The sequence below is a fragment of the Vidua chalybeata genome, chromosome 7, assembly GCF_026979565.1.
Source record: "Vidua chalybeata isolate OUT-0048 chromosome 7, bVidCha1 merged haplotype, whole genome shotgun sequence".
Classification (NCBI taxonomy): Eukaryota; Metazoa; Chordata; class Aves; order Passeriformes; family Viduidae; genus Vidua; species Vidua chalybeata.
The window spans coordinates 7,909,525-7,927,516 of record NC_071536.1 but is presented as its reverse complement, the minus strand read 5'-3'; the positions used below and the strand labels follow the sequence as shown (position 1 = coordinate 7,927,516).

Below are 17,992 nucleotides of genomic sequence, written 5' to 3'. Positions count from 1 at the left end.
AGCAAGTCTTAGTGGTTAACTCATAAAAGATGTACACCATACAACAGCATAGCTACAGTATGTACATAAAGTGAAGAAAATACTACAGAATAACAATATTGAATATTCTTGTACAGAGGTCGACAGAAATCCAAACAAGTTTGACTTGCACCATGTTGAGTAAAATTCAAGAAGATTTATGTTGAAAAATGCAGCTATGACATGGGCATTTTACTGATAGGAGGTGTCTCCTGTGTTCTGCTGTAAGAGCAGCCCAACAAGAAGTGCTGACTACCCCACCTCAGAGGGTTGCTCTGAACTGCTCCCAGTCCAGTTAAATTGACAGGGCTTTACTGCCCACTGCTATCTGAGCTTCATGAAAAAGGCAAATAAAATCATACTTGCTCAACTGCAAATGAAAAAACTGTGCATTTCAAAGGCATGTAACTCAGTAAAATAAAACACAGTGATATTTTGAAAGTGCAATGAGTTGCTTTAAAAGTTCAGACCAAAATTCCTGAGTTTACTGACATTCATTTTATTATTAGAAACACAAAAAAGATTATAAGCTGGATGCTACCACCTCCTCTAAAAAAAAAAAAAGAATTAATTTTACAAACACTTTTTTTTGTACACTTTCATACATACTTGGCTTGCTAAAGGTACTTCATTCACACCAGTCCTAAAGGAACAACTACTGCACTTTTAATACAGGAAAACCACTCTTATTTTCATTTCTCTTTTTGCATTAAAAGAAGCTGAATAATTGTGGCTTGATCCTCAAAAGTCACCTTGAAGTCAAGAAAATTTCAGTCTGTTGGGTGAAAGTACTTTGAAGGTTTAAGCAATTGGAAATGGGGCTCTGACTAGAAATGCCATGAGAACATCTATTCCAGTGGCAGCTGCCACAGTGAGACACTGAGTGTCTCAGTTCAGTGAGAGTGCTGATTTTGTGTTATGAAATCAATAACAGGTCCTTTCATCAAGAAAATATCTTGTAAACAAGATAAATCTTTTTGTAAAACCATCTGTATGGGGATTAGGCACAAACTCAGGTCTTTTCCTCACATGCACAGCAGTACCTCAAGACCATACCTTTTGGGCTTAGAAGATAAATCTCACGTCAAACCAGCTTAATTTCAAACAAATTCAAACCACAGGTTAACACTTGAAAAGTGTATGAATATCTAATAACCCTGCTAGCTACTGCTATCAGGAGAATAATGTGGAAAAACAGAGCAAACCTCCTGGCAATAGTTACTAAATGGTCTGAGAATTTCCAAGCAAAAGCTGCATTTTCCTAAAGGGAGATCCATACTGAGCAAGTAGCAGCACTGTGGTGTAAACATTTAACTGTGCTACCCAGTTTGCTCTACCTGGGTGACACAGTGCTGCCAAGACTCACTAGTGTGTTTAAGATTTTTTCCTTTTTTTTTTTTTTTTTTTACTCTGTATTTTCTGAAGAATTTAAAGGAAGAACATTCATTGCAGAAGATATTTCAAGTGAACAGTAGGTGAAATTCCAAGTGAAACACAACCTGTTACAAACAGACAGTGTTCATTTCCTCAGAGGGTGTATTAATTGATGTAATTGCAGTCAAAGGAGGACTGCTTACCCAGAAGGAGAATTCAGAGAATTAGCCCTAGGGTCTAATCTGTTACATTTTAAACCCTGCAGTTACAGCGTGCCTAGGATGCTCAATTTCTGAAGTATCTGAAGGCTGCTTCCAGTTTTGAGCTTGTAAAGGGACACAGCAACAAGGGATTGTTGGTGCTTCAAGCTGAGGATGCTCAATGAGCTCCAACAGCAGAACATCACCAACAACTGGTTTGACAAGGATAGAGACCTTCATCCTGAGCTAGCCAGAGCCTTCACTGAACATCCATCCCATTGCTGTCCTGCCCACTCTTATTTTTATCTTATTTTTATCTTATTTTTACTGTTAGGCACAGTTTGCTGGTGTCTTCAGTGGCTTCACTTCCAATGCCCTTTTTCCAGCAAGCAAAGAGCAAATCAGATGATGCATTTTGGAAGTACACTCATCTCACTGCTCTCATGTTAAGCATGTCAAGTTTTTTCCACACAAACTGGTATTTTGTCACTTAGCACTTTGCTTGTGTTTGCTATGACTTGACTTCGAAATATTTCCACTTTCTTGAAGAACCGTGGCCTCCTTGACCTTTCCTTCTGCAGCTTCACTCCAGCCACTTCCCCCCACCCCTGTTTAGTCCTTCTCAAGCTGTGATATTTTGCATTTAAAACAATTAAATTTCCACATATTTGCAATGTGCTAATCCATTCAGAGATTGCTGCTCTTTATGGATCATAATGATTAAAAAAGCTTTTTAACTTTATTACCAAATTGAACTGTCTGTCCTAAAAGCAATCAGTGCTGTGGTTGCCAGGTGCTGTTGGCAGTTGCACTCCTGAGAACAATGGCTCATGCACATTCCTGTCTGTAACAGGGACATGGCATTTCCATGGTCACTTCTGAGCCACACCAAACCCACGACCATCAATGTCAGAACCTGCACTTCCAAGCAGGCTCAAACTTCCATGACAACCACAAGGCCAAAAAGCCCAACAGCTTAGAGAGGACGTCAAAGCAATCCAGGTGGCTAGCTGGGCATTCCTTTCATTAAAGGGATGTAAAATCTAAGTTTGTTTCCTCTTGGATATTTAAATGGAGGACATGAAGCACATAGGAATATAAACAAAGGAAAGCTGCACTGTCTAAATCAATATTCCTAAAAAATAATTGTAACCCTCAAAAGTGAAAAAATGAATCAGAATATCTCCATCCAGCAGACTCCCTGGCAAAATGATTGTGATTTCCAAAGATGAGGAAGGCAAAGACTTCAGATCTCCCACAGCCATCACTACTCCTAACCCCTCAGGTTCAGCAACATAACTCCAAATTCTTAGTTAATTTTTAGAATCTCCAAAACTATACTTTGGCAAACACACAATTAAAAATAAAATCCAAACAGCTGCAGTCAAGCAAGCCATGGGCAGGCTTTAGGAGTACAGTCTCCTTTCCATGCAGAGTAGAACTGTTGTTGATGCAGGTAACAGTTCTCATGGCAGCGCAGAACACTGAGTGCCACATGTGCTTTTAGGACTGCAGTTCCTGTCTACACCTGAGCTGCACAGGGCTCCCCAGTGCTCTGGCCCCCAGGGGAAGCTGCTCTCTGATCAATACATAACAGCACATGCCAGCTTTTAACTCTCAGCATCTACAGTTGTAATAGTCATGAAATCAGTTGCAATGACGCAGATTACAAATTATGATTTTTTTTTCCCCTGATAAACTTGACTAATGTGTTAGGAAATTATTTTTAATGACCTATAGAGTCAGCTTATTGGTAAACATTATAGTTTATGTATATATATAAAATGCATCACTAATTTTAATCCACAGCACTTAAAATATTTTGCCTTGTGAAATTCAAACCCTTCAGCTTCTAATAATGTGTGTTCTTAGCATAACTCTGCCTGTTCATTAAAACCCATGTACTTTAAAGTTTCAGGAAACAGAAACTTCACACAGTCAAAAAAATCTCCCTGATTTGCTGATTTTCAGGGAATGCTGAAAAAGGCCACCCCACGGCACTGGCCAGGAGAGGGAACAAGAGGGGCTATGAAGTGTGCATCTATATTGTGCCTTGTTTTGTTGTGTTCATGTCCTCCTCAAGGAGCTTTTTTATTTAGAGGCATTTTAACACAAGGACTGAGCAGTTTAGCTGCCTACTAAGTAATGGTATTGCACTAAGGGATATGACTGATGCCCTAAAGAGAGGAGCAAAGCTTGTTTTCACTCATAACAACTCAAACCCAATCCCTCTTCCAAAACCAGCCTCTTTTTTGATTCAAGGATGTGTACTATTCTGGTTAAAACCAGTAAGCAGTAGGAACTTGCACTTTATCAGAAGATAAATTTGCCAAAGTCAATCTTATGGCTCAGAAGTTCACTCACTTATCACTTCACAGTGACTTCACTCAATGACCTTAAGTCAGCACAAACCCAACGAAGCAATGACAAATTTACATATCTCTAAGAAGAGCATTTACAGAGCTGAGCATAACTTATTTGAGATGGAAAGATGTCAAGTCTATTGACTGCTTCAGGGCATGCAGGGAGAATGGTTTGCAGCTCCTGGAAGCTGTCTGATATTAACTACCTTGAGATTTTAATAAATTATAGCAGCTGCTGCTGGTGTGATTCATATTCCAGGGAAACTTCTCCTCACTGCAAGATTTCTGGGAAAGTAGACATTCATTTTATTAATGTCTAGACACAGTCAAAGTAAAGATGAAAATATGTTTCAGCATAAGGGTGCAGGGAAACAGGAGGTTGGACAGTCATCAGAGAGAGGCCTGAGCTATAAAAGTCACATCTCTGCAAATGTTTGAGTTTTAAGCTCTCCAGAAAGATCAACAGAGACTGGACTGAGAAATGGAATAGAAAGCTCAACTGTGAAAGTTGGATCCTCACTGAAGTTCAAAAATAAGTGTTCCCGTAGAGGCCAGGGAACTTCATCTGATCTCATTAAGTTCAGAATGCAGGATGCAAAGGAAAAGCACCCATTACTCAAGTTTATTCTCCATTGCCTTCTCTGTGCTGTGCTCTCCTCTCCCACTTTGTTCCCAAAAGCACAAGGACAGATCAGGACAGCTTTTCTGCACACGGGGTGTGTGTGCTGAGGTACCTCACATGAAACAGGCTAAGAGAGTCTGGGCTGGGCTGCTCCAATCAGGCTGGCACATCCTCACTGCATGCTGAGCTCTATTCAACACCACGGTGCAGGACGTTTATACTTGGAACTATTTGCTGTCTGTAAAACACTTACCTTCACAGATCTAATGGAATACAAAATTACTGAAACCCAGGCTGTGCTTCCATAATGCAAAGATGACAGACTCATTCACTGCATTTCAGAAAAGAAGAGAGGCCCACATTTCTCTTCCACGTTTCTCGTTGTTGGATTTCCAGAGCGTGTTAGGTTCTGTGCTCTCACCTTCCTCAAAGGCTGTGTCTAACAGCTCTTGAGACTAGCACAGCTGCTTCTGCTCCTTGAAAAGTTTTAAATCATTATGTCCAAACAAAGACTTGCTCTCAAACTGAGATTGTACTAACACAATCTCCGAACTAAAGGTTTTTGTTCTAAAGGTGACAATCTGCTAATGACAACTGGAGATTTCACAAGTACACATGGAAAACAAACATCGGAGAAAACAAAGGCTTAGTATTAGCACCTGGCAAGACAGAGTAAAGAAAACAACCATCAGCTGTCCCTAACTTAGAGATTGTAGGCCTCCAAAAATGAAAACAGCCCTGACTCAGAGTTCTATAAACAAAACATAAATCTTGAAATTTTTATGCATAAACAAATATACATAAAAATAGAAACACAAGACAAACACGTGCACATTTCAATTGTAATTGCTTTAAATACCATTATTAAAATATGATATACCAACCATCGCTGACGCTGTGCACCCAGGAAAGCACAAGAAGATAAAAGAGACATTAGGAAAAGCATGTTTCAATCTGTATTTTGCACCAATCACACAGTAAAATAACTGTACAGTCTTTGCTTTGGCTCAGGTTAGAATACGGGGCTTTTTCATACCCTTTCAGTAGTACACATGTTCTCAGCTGGATCATAAATGTCAAGTCTTGTGCCTACATAAAGGCCAACTAATTAATTTTTAGTGAATATAATTTTTAGCTGATATGCTGGGGGGCGATTGCCTTTCCTCACAAGAGGACACAGTAACACCCTAATGCTCAGGAGTTTTGTTATTGAATGGTTGTCTCCTTTTTTTAGATCAAGAGCGTACAAACAATGATGGGAGATTTTAATTTCATGACTTCAAACATCTTTGATAAATACGTTTACTATTCCATTCCCTGATGTTTTATGAGGTGACAGCACTCTGTAGTGTTATAGGCAAACAACTCCAAATATTGTCAAAATATTACCAAAATAGGAACTCTTAATATGTGACATTTAAATACTGACATACCGTTATTAGTGGTAACCACAGTTGCTATATTTTTTTTTCCCTAAAACAATGGAAATGTTAATATATCAATGGGAGGTGCTGTAAGATTTGGGGTTCGTGTTCAAGGGCTTGGAACAACATTATGGCATTCACAAAACACCAGCATGTTGTTGGAATTGCAAAGAAGACTTGCAGTTTTGGCTTTTAGCTGCTCTTTGAAATTATATGGGGGACTAAGAAGCTAAATTTCTTACTTCACTGTGAGTAGAGTTTGTCAGTGGAACCATCCTGAACTGACAAAGAAAAGAAAATGTACTCTGGAAAATGAAATGGTATTTCAATCTTATTTAAGCCATTTTAAAAAGCTTCTGCTGCTCTCTAGGCAGGAGAGAGGAACAGAAGGAGCCCAAGAGCAAAAGCTCTTGGACTTTGTGGGTTCCTAAGAGACAGGAGGGCTGGAAACCCTGAGAACAATTTCTGCTGAGGAGCCAGGATCCTAGAAATTCAAGTTTCCATTATTTCCAGCCTTTTCTTTTGCTGGCAGGCTGCTTTAAAAATACTAGAGATAAGCTGGCAAGAAACTAGAAGTTTTGAAAGCCTGACTGCAGAGAATAATTTGTTCCAAAACTTCAGAACTTTCTCCTGGAACTGTTTTACAATTGGGTCAATAACTGAATGGACAATGTTGAGTGTTTCAGAATTTTCTGATAAAAACACAACAGTTCAGAATTCTTGAATCAGTTCTTCAGAGTTTAATTGCCCCAGGGTGCCATAATGCTGTTTTTAAAGGCAGCACAAAATTGCCATGGCCTCAGAAGCACCTAAGTCTGCCCAATGCTGAGAAAAAACAAAATGATGCCACAGAGGGAAAGAGGAGGCTACATTGGGATGGTGGAGATTGCTGCAGCTGGAAATCAAGGGATCTGGAGGGCTCTTGGCTCAGCTCATTTTTTCAGCTCTCTCAGTCCCTTCTCAGGTAACAGTTCCCAAACCATTTTGGTTACACTGCTGAGAAAGCCTTCATTAGTGTAGCTGACTGTATTGGTACCAGGTGAGGCTGTTGAGGCAAACCCAAACTCCAGCTCAAAGGCCAAGAGATAAACTTACAGAAGGAATAGTCAGAAATAGGGGTTTGTCTCTGCATTAGTGTGTGCTTTGTGGAACACGTTTTCAGAATATGGTAAGCACGTATTTCAAGAATAGGCACAGAGCCATCAAAACCCGCATAAGTCAGTAGTTACCTGCATCTCATCTAGTTTGGACTGAATGTCTGGAGGGAAATCTCCTGCTCCACAGCTAAAAGGGTCAAAAGGTTCTGCTCCAAAAAGGTCTCTCTCTGCAAAGACAGAAAAGTGAGTCACTGGGAGAACAGGTATGGGCTACGACAGCAGCGCTCTGAAAAAGCCACCTCACATCTCCTCCTGAGCTGAGGAACAGCACCACCAGACACGCCACTCATTCACCACAACTTTTAACATCCCAACTTGCAAGCCAGGTCTTGGGCAGTTTCCCAAACATTAATACTCAAATATTTTTCCAAGAACACCACTGGACTTCTGTTTAAGCCTCTCTTTATCTTCCTTTAATGCTTGTGCCTTCTAGAGATCCGGTGAGAAGCTGCTGCTCTTGGAAGACGGCATCATATACTGACGTGTGCTCTGGAGTCTGTGTGTAGAAGGAGCTTCAAAAATGAAGAGGAAGCAACTGGACATGAGTTGCCAAATTTCATCTCTATGTCATGTCAACAACAAATTATCAACCAACTAATCTTTGTGTCTCCTGTCTGCCACTCCTCAGGTTAAGGATGTTTTTGTGAGACAAGCGAATACTCTTACGCAGGCAAGGCAAGGCCTTTGTTTGATACAGTTCCTTAATGAACAGCTAGCAGTAATTAAAACTAGAAACCATCAGTTTTAAAATCTTGGAAAAGATCACATCAAGAAAGAAAAAGTAATTTAAAAAAAACCCAAAAAAACACAACAGGACCATGAATTGTCACTTAAGCTAAAATTCCACTAAATTTGGGTGCATAAATAGAATGAATGCAAATTTCTCTTTCTCAATACCAGAAGTTTCTGACTTTTTGTTAACTGCAGTTTGCATTCTAGTGGTCAAAGGGAGAGGAGGTGTTTCTTTTTTTTCATCTGGGTAAGAAGAAACACCTCCAATACAATTGGGTTCTTTTTTCATATTAGACCAGCATAGATCTTTATATCTGCCTGGTCAAATATTTTTTGATTTTTCAGGTTTTGGGTGTTTTTCCCTCCTTCTTAGTAATAGATTTTTCTTTCCTACACTTAAAGGCTCCATCTCTTGACACTTTTCCCATCTCACAGTGGATTAAACTAGAGCAGTTAAAAAAAAAATTTTGCTAACCCAACCCACTGACTGCAGAATCTACAGAACCAAGTTCCTACAGCCTTGTCATTAGTGGAGAGAAAACCAGAACCATTAGGAGATATCCTTTCTCCTAACTTTCATGGCTGCCTAGCAAGAAACCTGACAAGCATTCTGCCTGCCTCAAAACAATTTTAGTTTTAGAGCATGGCAGTAAGGGAGCAATAGTAACCCTGAAGTGATTGGACAGTTAGGCACAAAATTCACCCTTAACTCCTGAGGTCTGTCTGGCAATTAACTGCTGGACCCAACTCCCCCATTGCAGTGTTCCCAGTCCCATCATCAGTGGTGCAGCACCTGCTTACAGCTGCACAGCTGGTTTGATTTTGGCATCCTTAGAGGCAGAATTTTACACCTGTGTTCTCTGGGGTCTTCAACAGTTATTGTGCATATCAGTCTGTCAGGGCTTTGCCCTTATCATTTAGGCGTTATCAGGCTGCACAGCAGGCATTTTAAATAACTGGCAACTACTGTCATTTGCTGCCACAATAAAGTACAGAAATTCCCATCATAAAGTACCAAAATTTGACCAGAACTTTAATTGATTACATATTTAAAAAACTGTGGCTAAACAGCTACAAACTGTCACACGGGACCAGGAGATGGCCCAGATAAGAGAGCCTTATTCCAAGAGTCCACTAGAGCCAAGCAGAAATCCAGTCTTTCCTGGCAAAGGCAGACCACCTGCGTGCAAGAGAGACTTTAACTCGGATAATCTAATGTAAAAATTAGGTTCTCCCTCATCCTTTGCCTCTTTCACTGCCAAAATGGGTCTGCTCCAGTATAACCAGTGTCCTGAAATGCTCTGATGCTCCTAGCAAATAACCTTCAGACATGTAGCAGCTTTGACTTGCAATCTAACCTCAACTGGGCAAAAAAAGTGATTCTGCTTCATAACCCTCAACAGTCTATGGTTCATTATGTAGGTCCATTTTCTTTCTTTTTACCTTTAAAAGGAGCTGACAGCTTTCTCTGTGGTCAGACAATTGAAAGAAGACAGTTCCAACACCAGGGCTTAGCAAACTTTCTATGAATGTATTTAGGAAAAAATGGTGAAGGACAAAACTTCTGCATGTAATTTGTACTGAATTATGATTTATGACTATTTTTAAAAGCAAGTCTCTTGTACACTATTATGGCTTTTATCTCATTCATGCCTCATTATTGGGCTTTTATTAATGAAAGCCCTTTTGAGCTCATTAGCAGGAGAAGAGCAGAAGTTTTAACTCCTTTAATGTCACTCCTTTCTTTAATGTGAAAGATTTCCAAATTTATACTGTATACAAGGCAGAATGTAAAACCAACCAGAGTGTGACTTATTCCAAGTGACAGAGCCTAGTAAACCCTGCACAGAATCAAATTCAAAATAAAGAAGCATTACCTAGCTGGGTTTCTGGCTATCACTTGGGGAATTACCCCTATCATAACTTGCTATCCATTTCAGCTGAAGAAGTCCACAGAACAGCTGCTTTTCTGCATTTAAAGTTTGAGTGTTATAAGAGAGGCTGCACTGCTAGGAGTCAGGGAGGGACAAAGTTCCATGGAATATTTTCAGTAGCATTGTCATTATTTGCCTCGAGAACAAAAGCTGAAGAACATGTAAAATGGAGAAATGTGAAGATTTCTCCTCTGCTGGGCTGCACTATTCCTTGGGATATCCATAAGCTTATCCACCAGTGTTCATTCCACTCATGATGGGGGGGGGGGTGCTCTGTTTTAGCACAGATGGCATAAATTGGTAACTTTTTATTTCAGGCCAGAGTATTTGCATGAAAACTAGCTATAACAAGAATATCTTGCCTGGCACGCTCCCCCAAATTATTGTAGCATAGACAGGCATTTCTTTCTCCAATAAACAGCAACCAGGAAGCCTTTGAAAATTATCCTTTCAAACAGTACAAATAATTTCCTTTCCCTTTCTCATTCATTTCTGGATGGAAATAATTTCACAGGCTACAAAATTGACCCACAAATTCAAAAGCCATGAAATGTTGATGCTTTAGATCCTCAGCTCAGACCACAGGATAACATGAACAAGTAATAAATTCTGGGACCTGACATTCAGGAGAACAAACACATAATACTGGAGAATAGCAACCTGTACTCTATGATAAATTCAAAATTAGCAATTACTAAGCAAAAATACAAATATTTGGCTTTTCTGCTGCACTTGACATCCCAAACTCTACCTCAGCTCTCATCCAGGCACACAGCTATGCTGATAGATGCTTTGCCCAGATGGAGCAGCTGTGATGACAAAAATGAATTACACTGAGAGATAAGCACCCAAAGAAATATTTGGCATGAACTGAGACAGGGAAATCCAGAAAGCCTTTCCTTTAGCTGCAGGCTACTCCATATTTTTTTTTCATTGGAAATTATTACATCCATTATTCTGACAAAATACTCTTAAATATCTGCAGAAAAAGAGCACCTTGGAGCAGATTTCTGCATCTGCCAGTTGTGACCTTGGATTGTTCATGGTGCATTTGTGTGAAATACATCTGGAACAACTCAATAGAGAATAATCCTCTACAGTACTTTTCTGAGATATGAAACTAATGCTGTGCCAACAAGAAATATAAGTTAATTCCTCCTTTAATGAAATAAAATTAATGAACTAATTCTGACCATTCAGATAACTTACAAGAACATTTACAACCCCTTACGCCATGAAGAAGAAGCAGCATGCAATCTCTAGCATTGCATTTTTAGTTGCATTACACTATGTTGCAATTAGTACCTAAAGAGTCAGTGTGCATTTGACCAATCTGCAACCTCCTGTACAAAAGTTATGCCATTTTCTCCTTTAAATAGGTAAACCTAATTTGTTTGCTATTGCTGGTACAGCCAGTAGTGAACAGACATTTACTGAGCAGTCCTGTTGGAACACTGCTGAATGCTAACTCAAAATCTCAAGAATTAATTCATTTTTAAAGCCTAAATGCTTTGGAAATAGCTGTCTTTCAAAAAAAATTAAAAAGGTCACTGTTGCTCTGCTCTAGTATTAAAAGATGGGGTATCTAAAATTACATGCTGTGAGCTCGGCAAAGCCAGAGGTACCATTTATCACCCCACAATTGTTTTTCCTGTGAAATTACCAAGGGAAGAACTGGTAAGCAAAATTCTATCTCTGGACATTTCTCTGTATGGGAAGCTGAACTGTCATCCTGGTGCCAGCAATGACCTATGGAACTACTCCTTGGAGGAATGCAAGGTATTGTTGCAGGTTTCCTACAAGTGTCCATGCCTTTCCAGGGCACTGTTATTTTTGGCTGGTTTCTTAAACTGGCCAGTGGGCAAGTAAGATGAACTTTGGCTTTTAAAAGCACATTTTGCTTAAGCAGCACAAGTGCCCTCCCTGGGTAACAGGCCCCACTTAGGCAAAAGGAATAAATGAGGTGATACTAACAAATAGATGGCAAACCCTCATCTTTCCCCTTCTTCACTACTGAATGTGAGAAAGGTGAAAGTTACAAAATTATAAAATCCATCAAAATCACCCTGTAATTTCACCAAACCAGCTCTGCTCGAGTGCAGTGATAATGAAAGTAGAGATAGGAACAGGAAAAGATGATCTCAGAAAATGGAGACTCCAAACTTTGGCTCCTCTTGGTTGCGAGCCCTCTGACTTGTACTGGAGAAAGAAATGCCAGTTTGCTGATACTGGCAGCAGTGACACCACAAAGCAAGGCATTATTGCACATTGTTACAGTAATGGGACATTGCACAGACTGAACAAGCTTATGGGAGCTGAACTTTCATCTGGGACAGTAAAGCCCTTGTTTGATGATAAAATATTCCTCTCCTGTTTCAATGACACTATGAAATGTGCCAAAAAGCATTAATAGCTGATGAACACAGTAATTTTCGACACAGAAAGTACCATGACACAGACCGAAAGAGCAGGGATCAAAAGTATAAAGACCATGATGGGCTTTGTAATCTGTCCCTGAAGTGGCATCTCTGAACTATGTCATCTCAGCTGAAGGCAAATCTGTGAAGTGCAGAAGCAGCAACTACTTTAAACAATAGATACCACTGTTAATAAGCAACTTTTTTTTTTATTTTATATTACAAACCCTACTGCCTAAACAATTACATAAATCCCATATAGCTGGAATTTTCAAGATCCCTCAAGACTGAGTACTGACTCCCACAAGATTTCTATGGAACTGAGGTAGGACAATGGGTAAAAAAATAAAATCTTGACCTATAATTCAATTCAATTCAAGTTGCTATTCTTGAAGCTCTATATGCACATTTAGATTTATTTTACGGCATTGCCTGTAGTTTCAGAGAAGCAATCTTTCAATTATTTATTGCAAACCCATAAAATTCTCTCAATAGAGCAGTTCTATTCTAATATTCTTTTAGAATATTCTAATATTCTTTTAAATTATATGAAAATACTAACTATACTTGATAGATGTAAAATTCTGTTAGCATATTTTTTGAGAATCCCACAGCAATCCATTAATTATTTGAAAATATTCTCCTTAAAAAAAACAGGGCTCTTTATTGAATTGAGAGCCTGAACATTTGCTTCTTAGAAGGTGACGGATATTCTGAGCAATGGAACCAAACAGTGCATCAGATATGGGCTTGGGGAGGGAAGACATTCACTGACTGAAGTTATAAAATGCATTTTTGTTTTTGTGCACAGCTCCCATTCACTGGGGAGCTCTAATGGCATGCCCCAAAACAGCACTATCTCCTCAAATGTGTTCATATGGTGGCAGGCAGTAACATAAATGTCCCTTATCCACTCTAAAATAGGCATCAGGAACAGAAGATACACTGACTGGAATTTCCACAAACTCTAACATCACTTGTGCATGTCCCACTCTCCTCTCCCTCAAGGGATTTCCAAAGCTTTTAAAAAGACTTTCTGGACTCCAAAAAGATTTCCAGTGAAGTCAAGAACCTTACCCTAGGTGCTTTCGACCCTTTGCAAAATGAAATTGCTGTTGTTAATAAACTTTTGAAGACCTTTTAGGATGGTTGGCAGATCTGGAGAGGCTCATCAACTACATCTAAACGAAGTTGTGCATGGTATGAAAAGTAGTGTTGAAAACAGCATTCCAAGTCTCCCTGAGGGGTTTCTTAGGCTCTCCCTTGAGCATCACCATCACCATACTTACTTCACCTGCTGCCTTCCCCAGAAATGCAGGCTCTAGGTGCTAGAACCATGGCTTGACAGAGAAAGAACTAACAGGAAGTAAAAGTATTCCTTGAAGTACAGAAAAGAGACTGCAAAAGAAAAGCCAAGTTAAAATCCCCAACCCAACTCCTTCCAAGTGTATATATCATAGTTTCACAGTAAGTTTGTTTATAATGCAACTTGGCAGCAACATCAAGGACTTTGGGAAGATGGTATAAAGATGAAACGGCATTAGTGAACGTGATTTACAAAAACTCTATTTGGCTTTTCATGCAAAACGTACGCAAAACTTTAAAGATGCTTTATTAAAAAAAATAATGTAAGCAAAAAGTATGTCAGTGGTTACAAAACTTACTGATCTCTGTAGATCTACTGGGTACTGGAGGAGGCTGTGTACCATTGCGAGTAGGTGTTGATGACTGAGGGGATATGGGAGAAAAGGGAACCATATCAAAGATGTCAGTGGAGGGTGATTTAGGTGTCACACTGCCTGCCTACAATAAGGACAATAAATATTAGGGCAATATTTCACATGAAAAAGATCACAATACTGAATTCTTCAGCATGCAGATAAGTCACATTTTGAAAAAAAAAAAGTTAAAAACAACCATCAGCATGCAAACCCCAGCTCCTGACACCAAGCAAATGGCATTTGCAGTACAGACTCTGACACATGCTAACAACTCCCCAGTACAAAAGCAGCATTGTAATTTTTCCATTTTCAATTGAAAATGTATCCCAGTTACACCTGACAAAGCTGTGACAAGCAGCTCTCTTGCAAACATATGAGCTCAGACACCTTCACAAGACCCAGTCAAGGTAATATGGCAACAACAGTGTGCTCTGCTCTGGACAGCACAGAAACAAGTTCAAGGATACAATCCCAGTATTTTTGGTTTACTAATTCTTCTTTACATGATCTCTTATTTGGCAGCTTCGAGAAACTGGTATGATCAAAGTTTAAATGTGTTTTTCCATAAGTAATAATCTAGACGTGACATACTGAATAATAATATCCAAAAGAAACCTGTTGTCCTCAAAGGTAAAACTGAGGAGATTTCATTCAAAAGGCACAGGAATTTGGAAGGGTTCAAAAAAAAAAATACCAAGCAAGAAACCCCAAACCCACCAATTACTATAGCTCTACAACCGTATTTGGTTTTGAATGGTTCATTCCTCCTGCCACCAGTCCACTACTTCAGGGCACAAGTGAGGCACAGTCAAGTTAAATATACTGAACACTGAAGACAGAGGATGAAATAGATTAAAACTGAGACTGACAAGCTGAAGGCAAAACTAGTTTGCATGTTCATGTTATTGCTGAGACAATACAGAAACCCCCACAGTGCCCTGTGTATTAGAAAGGCCAGCCAGGCACAGCAGAAGCCTGCAGCTTTGAAACAAGATTCAGTTTGCACAAACTATCCACGCAGAAATTTTGAAGCACAAGTTAAATTAGTCACATGGATCCTTTTATTCAGAATACACAAATATGATAACCTGGCAAGCAGGTGCTTGCTTGTCCATGAGTTTCATGGATAAACCCTTATTTTGGAATGCTGCTTTCTTCAGTGCCTGTGCTACAGACCTGCAGCTGCCCTGGTCGAGTTCACATCACAGATTCCTAAGCCAAGTCTACAGGTGGCCCTGAACCACACCTATTTCTCTCTGGAGGTTCTCTGCAGTGGCTGCTAAGAAGCACTATTGATCCACAGCCTTCCTCTGAAAGAGGAAATAACATGGGGCTCTCAAGTCCTACATTTCCTATTTCTTGGAGGTTCTGTGATTCTTTAGAGTTTTGAATTCCTATTTAAATTTGGATTAACATTTTAAGATTGGATTAAGTGAGATCTATAACTGTTCAATATCTAAAAGAACCTGGGGTATTTCTTCCCAGATATACAGAATCATAGCAAGCAAAAAAATCTACATTTAACATGCTGCTTTTATTTTTTGCCTTTAAAAAAAAAAAACAAAAACCCCAAACTCTCAGTCATTGCTATTCCCAAACATGACCATAAGTGAATCAACTTCATAAAAGAACCAGTTTTCAAGATTTTAACACATCTAGAACCCTTACTGTCCTCAACTTGAGTTACTGCTGGAGTTTCAAAGATCATGTGTTGTGAAAAGATTTCAGTGCACAGTTCAGACACCACAGGCTCCTGTTAGTGTCCATGGGCCTTGCACTAACCCTGCACAGAGCCAGGATAATCCAAGCCTGGCAGATGGCTGGATGTCATCTGCTCCCACTCCAAGCAGGGCAATGGACATGCTGGACCCAAAATAAACACAATAAGGAATTCCTTCTTCTGAAATTGCTCTGACTGTAGACAGGCTTTTGTCGGCATCAGGAAGGTGGGGTCAGGTTTAGGGTACAAATAAATGCTTACATCAACCTCCATTTCCATCAACACCCACGAGTAATCCTAGAATGTCTTGGAGATCATATGTGCTAATGGAGAATCTTATTATTTGCTAAATGTTTATGGCTATCTAGAAGACAGATAAACAGCACTTACATTCAGTTATAAATGTGCCTTTCAGGCAAAAAAAAAAACCCAAACTTTAGACTCATCTCCCAGTTACATTCAATTTTGTTAGTCACTTACTGGCTATTTTGATTCTACTGATATAGCTTAATTAAAACTGTGAGTTAAGAAATGTGTATTTTGAATACATATGAGCACAAGAAGCATTTTTATTTAGTGAACACATGCAGAAAGCCAGGATGGTTGCTAAATAAAGCCAAATATTACTCGCAAATGGAAGAAAAGTTGAGAGTATAAGCACATGAATATGAAAAAGCAGGCAATATGCCCATTTCATTTTTGAGAATAATTTTTAACCTTCATTTTGCACAGTTTTTATAAAGTATTCTAAAAGTTATTTAATGGATCATTGCTTTTCTATTAGTTCATGGGGGAAAGAAGCCCTTGAAGTTGAACCTTCAGAATTGTTTTGAATTGCTATTCTTTATATAAAAAAATTAACAAAAGATTGACAGATAATAGAGATCATTAATTAATGGACTAATTTAAACATGTTGGAAAAGTACGAATTTATGTTTCGGGGATGGGAAAGAAAAAGCTCTGTAGAAATAAGAGTAATTCTTCACAAATTCCATATTTTAAGAGTACCCCTGGAGAACCTCAGATTCATTCACCCTATCCTTTAGCCACTGTACAAAATGCACATTTTTAATACAAGTTAATACACAACAGAGAACAAAAGAAAGCTAAAAATAAAAAAAACTAAAACTGAAAAAGCTTTTGCACAGCAAGATTACACGAGGTCTTGGGCAGCTGTATTCACTGGCAGGCTTTGGAAGACCACTTTTTGAAGGTGGTGGTATTAACAATCCAGGTGGTAGTCTAGAGTCAGGAGAGCTCCTAGGAGTAAGCGTAATGGAAGAGATATCTAAACAAGGAGGTGAATCCTCATTGTTACACCAGAAAAAAGCAGAGGGTCTTTGAAACATATGTTCATCATTATCACACTTTATGTGCAGCAGCTGAAAAGGAATCACAGAAAGAGAAAACATTCTGAGGAGCAGAACGTGGTAACGTCAGGGAGAGAAGAAAAAAAAGAAACACATTTCATATTTCAAAAAAGCTTGTCAGCAACTTGCTGTTCAGTGCTATAGTTACAAAACTTGAAATTACTTCAACAAAATATAAGGATATACCACATTAAGAGGTAACCCAGTAGCAAGTGTAACAAAGACAACCTGATCCTTGATCATTACACCAAATAAAATGAAGGGAGGCATCTTTTCCATAGTGTGTGTGACATACTAAGAAATGTCTAAATCCAATAAGCAATCAGCAATCTCTCACATCTGCACTTGTAAATAAGCAGTAGGCACAAGTCTGGGAAGAAGAGTTACTGTGCTGGTTAATGCTCAGGTCAGACTTTTCTCTAACTGATTGAGGAAAAATCTACCATTTATATCCCACCAATGCCGAAAGAACAGCTCATTATTGAACTAAAATCTTCAGAGGACAGATTAATCTTTGGATCTTAACAGAAGGAAATGCACAATTGTGCAGAAAGTTCTTCGTGGCCCCAAGTCCCACATGGAGAAGGCAGGAATGGCACCTGGGCTGGAGATGTCCTGCCTAAACCTTGTCCTGCCTAATCTGTGACTGCCAGGCTGAGGCAGTGGCAGATGAGTGCAGCAAGAATTCTGAATCTTGCTTTTGCTCCCCTTGTAGTGTTACACAATGGATAGGTCATGATTATTTCATCAGAAGTTTGCAGAACTCAGTAGAGCAGGATTCAATTATTTTAAAACATTTTTTTCAGTGTTACGTATAAAACAAAACATTTCCTATCCTTTCAAAATGAGTCTCAGCTTCTTGCTTTACAGATTAACCTGGCTAAGGGTACAGGTGACTAAATGTAGTAACAATGCCACACTTGAGAATATCAAAACAACC

The 17,992-nt window shown here is 39.2% G+C and overlaps 1 protein-coding gene across 4 annotated transcripts in view; it reads right to left on the bottom strand.

Moving 5' to 3' along the window:
• GULP1 (GULP PTB domain containing engulfment adaptor 1) overlaps positions 1 to 17,992 on the bottom strand; it is a 146,354-nt gene that overhangs the window by 2,198 nt on the left and 126,164 nt on the right. For 2 of the 4 annotated variants that reach the window (XM_053948307.1, XM_053948309.1), the window contains 3 exons: positions 16,840 to 17,064; positions 13,906 to 14,044; positions 7,231 to 7,325 (listed from right to left, as the gene is read on the bottom strand). In XM_053948307.1, the coding sequence (XP_053804282.1) occupies positions 7,231 to 7,325; positions 13,906 to 14,044; positions 16,840 to 17,064 (459 nt within the window). The remainder of the gene's footprint in view (positions 1 to 7,230; positions 7,326 to 13,905; positions 14,045 to 16,839; positions 17,065 to 17,992) is intronic. The other 2 variants (XM_053948310.1, XM_053948311.1) reach the window with 2 other exon arrangements.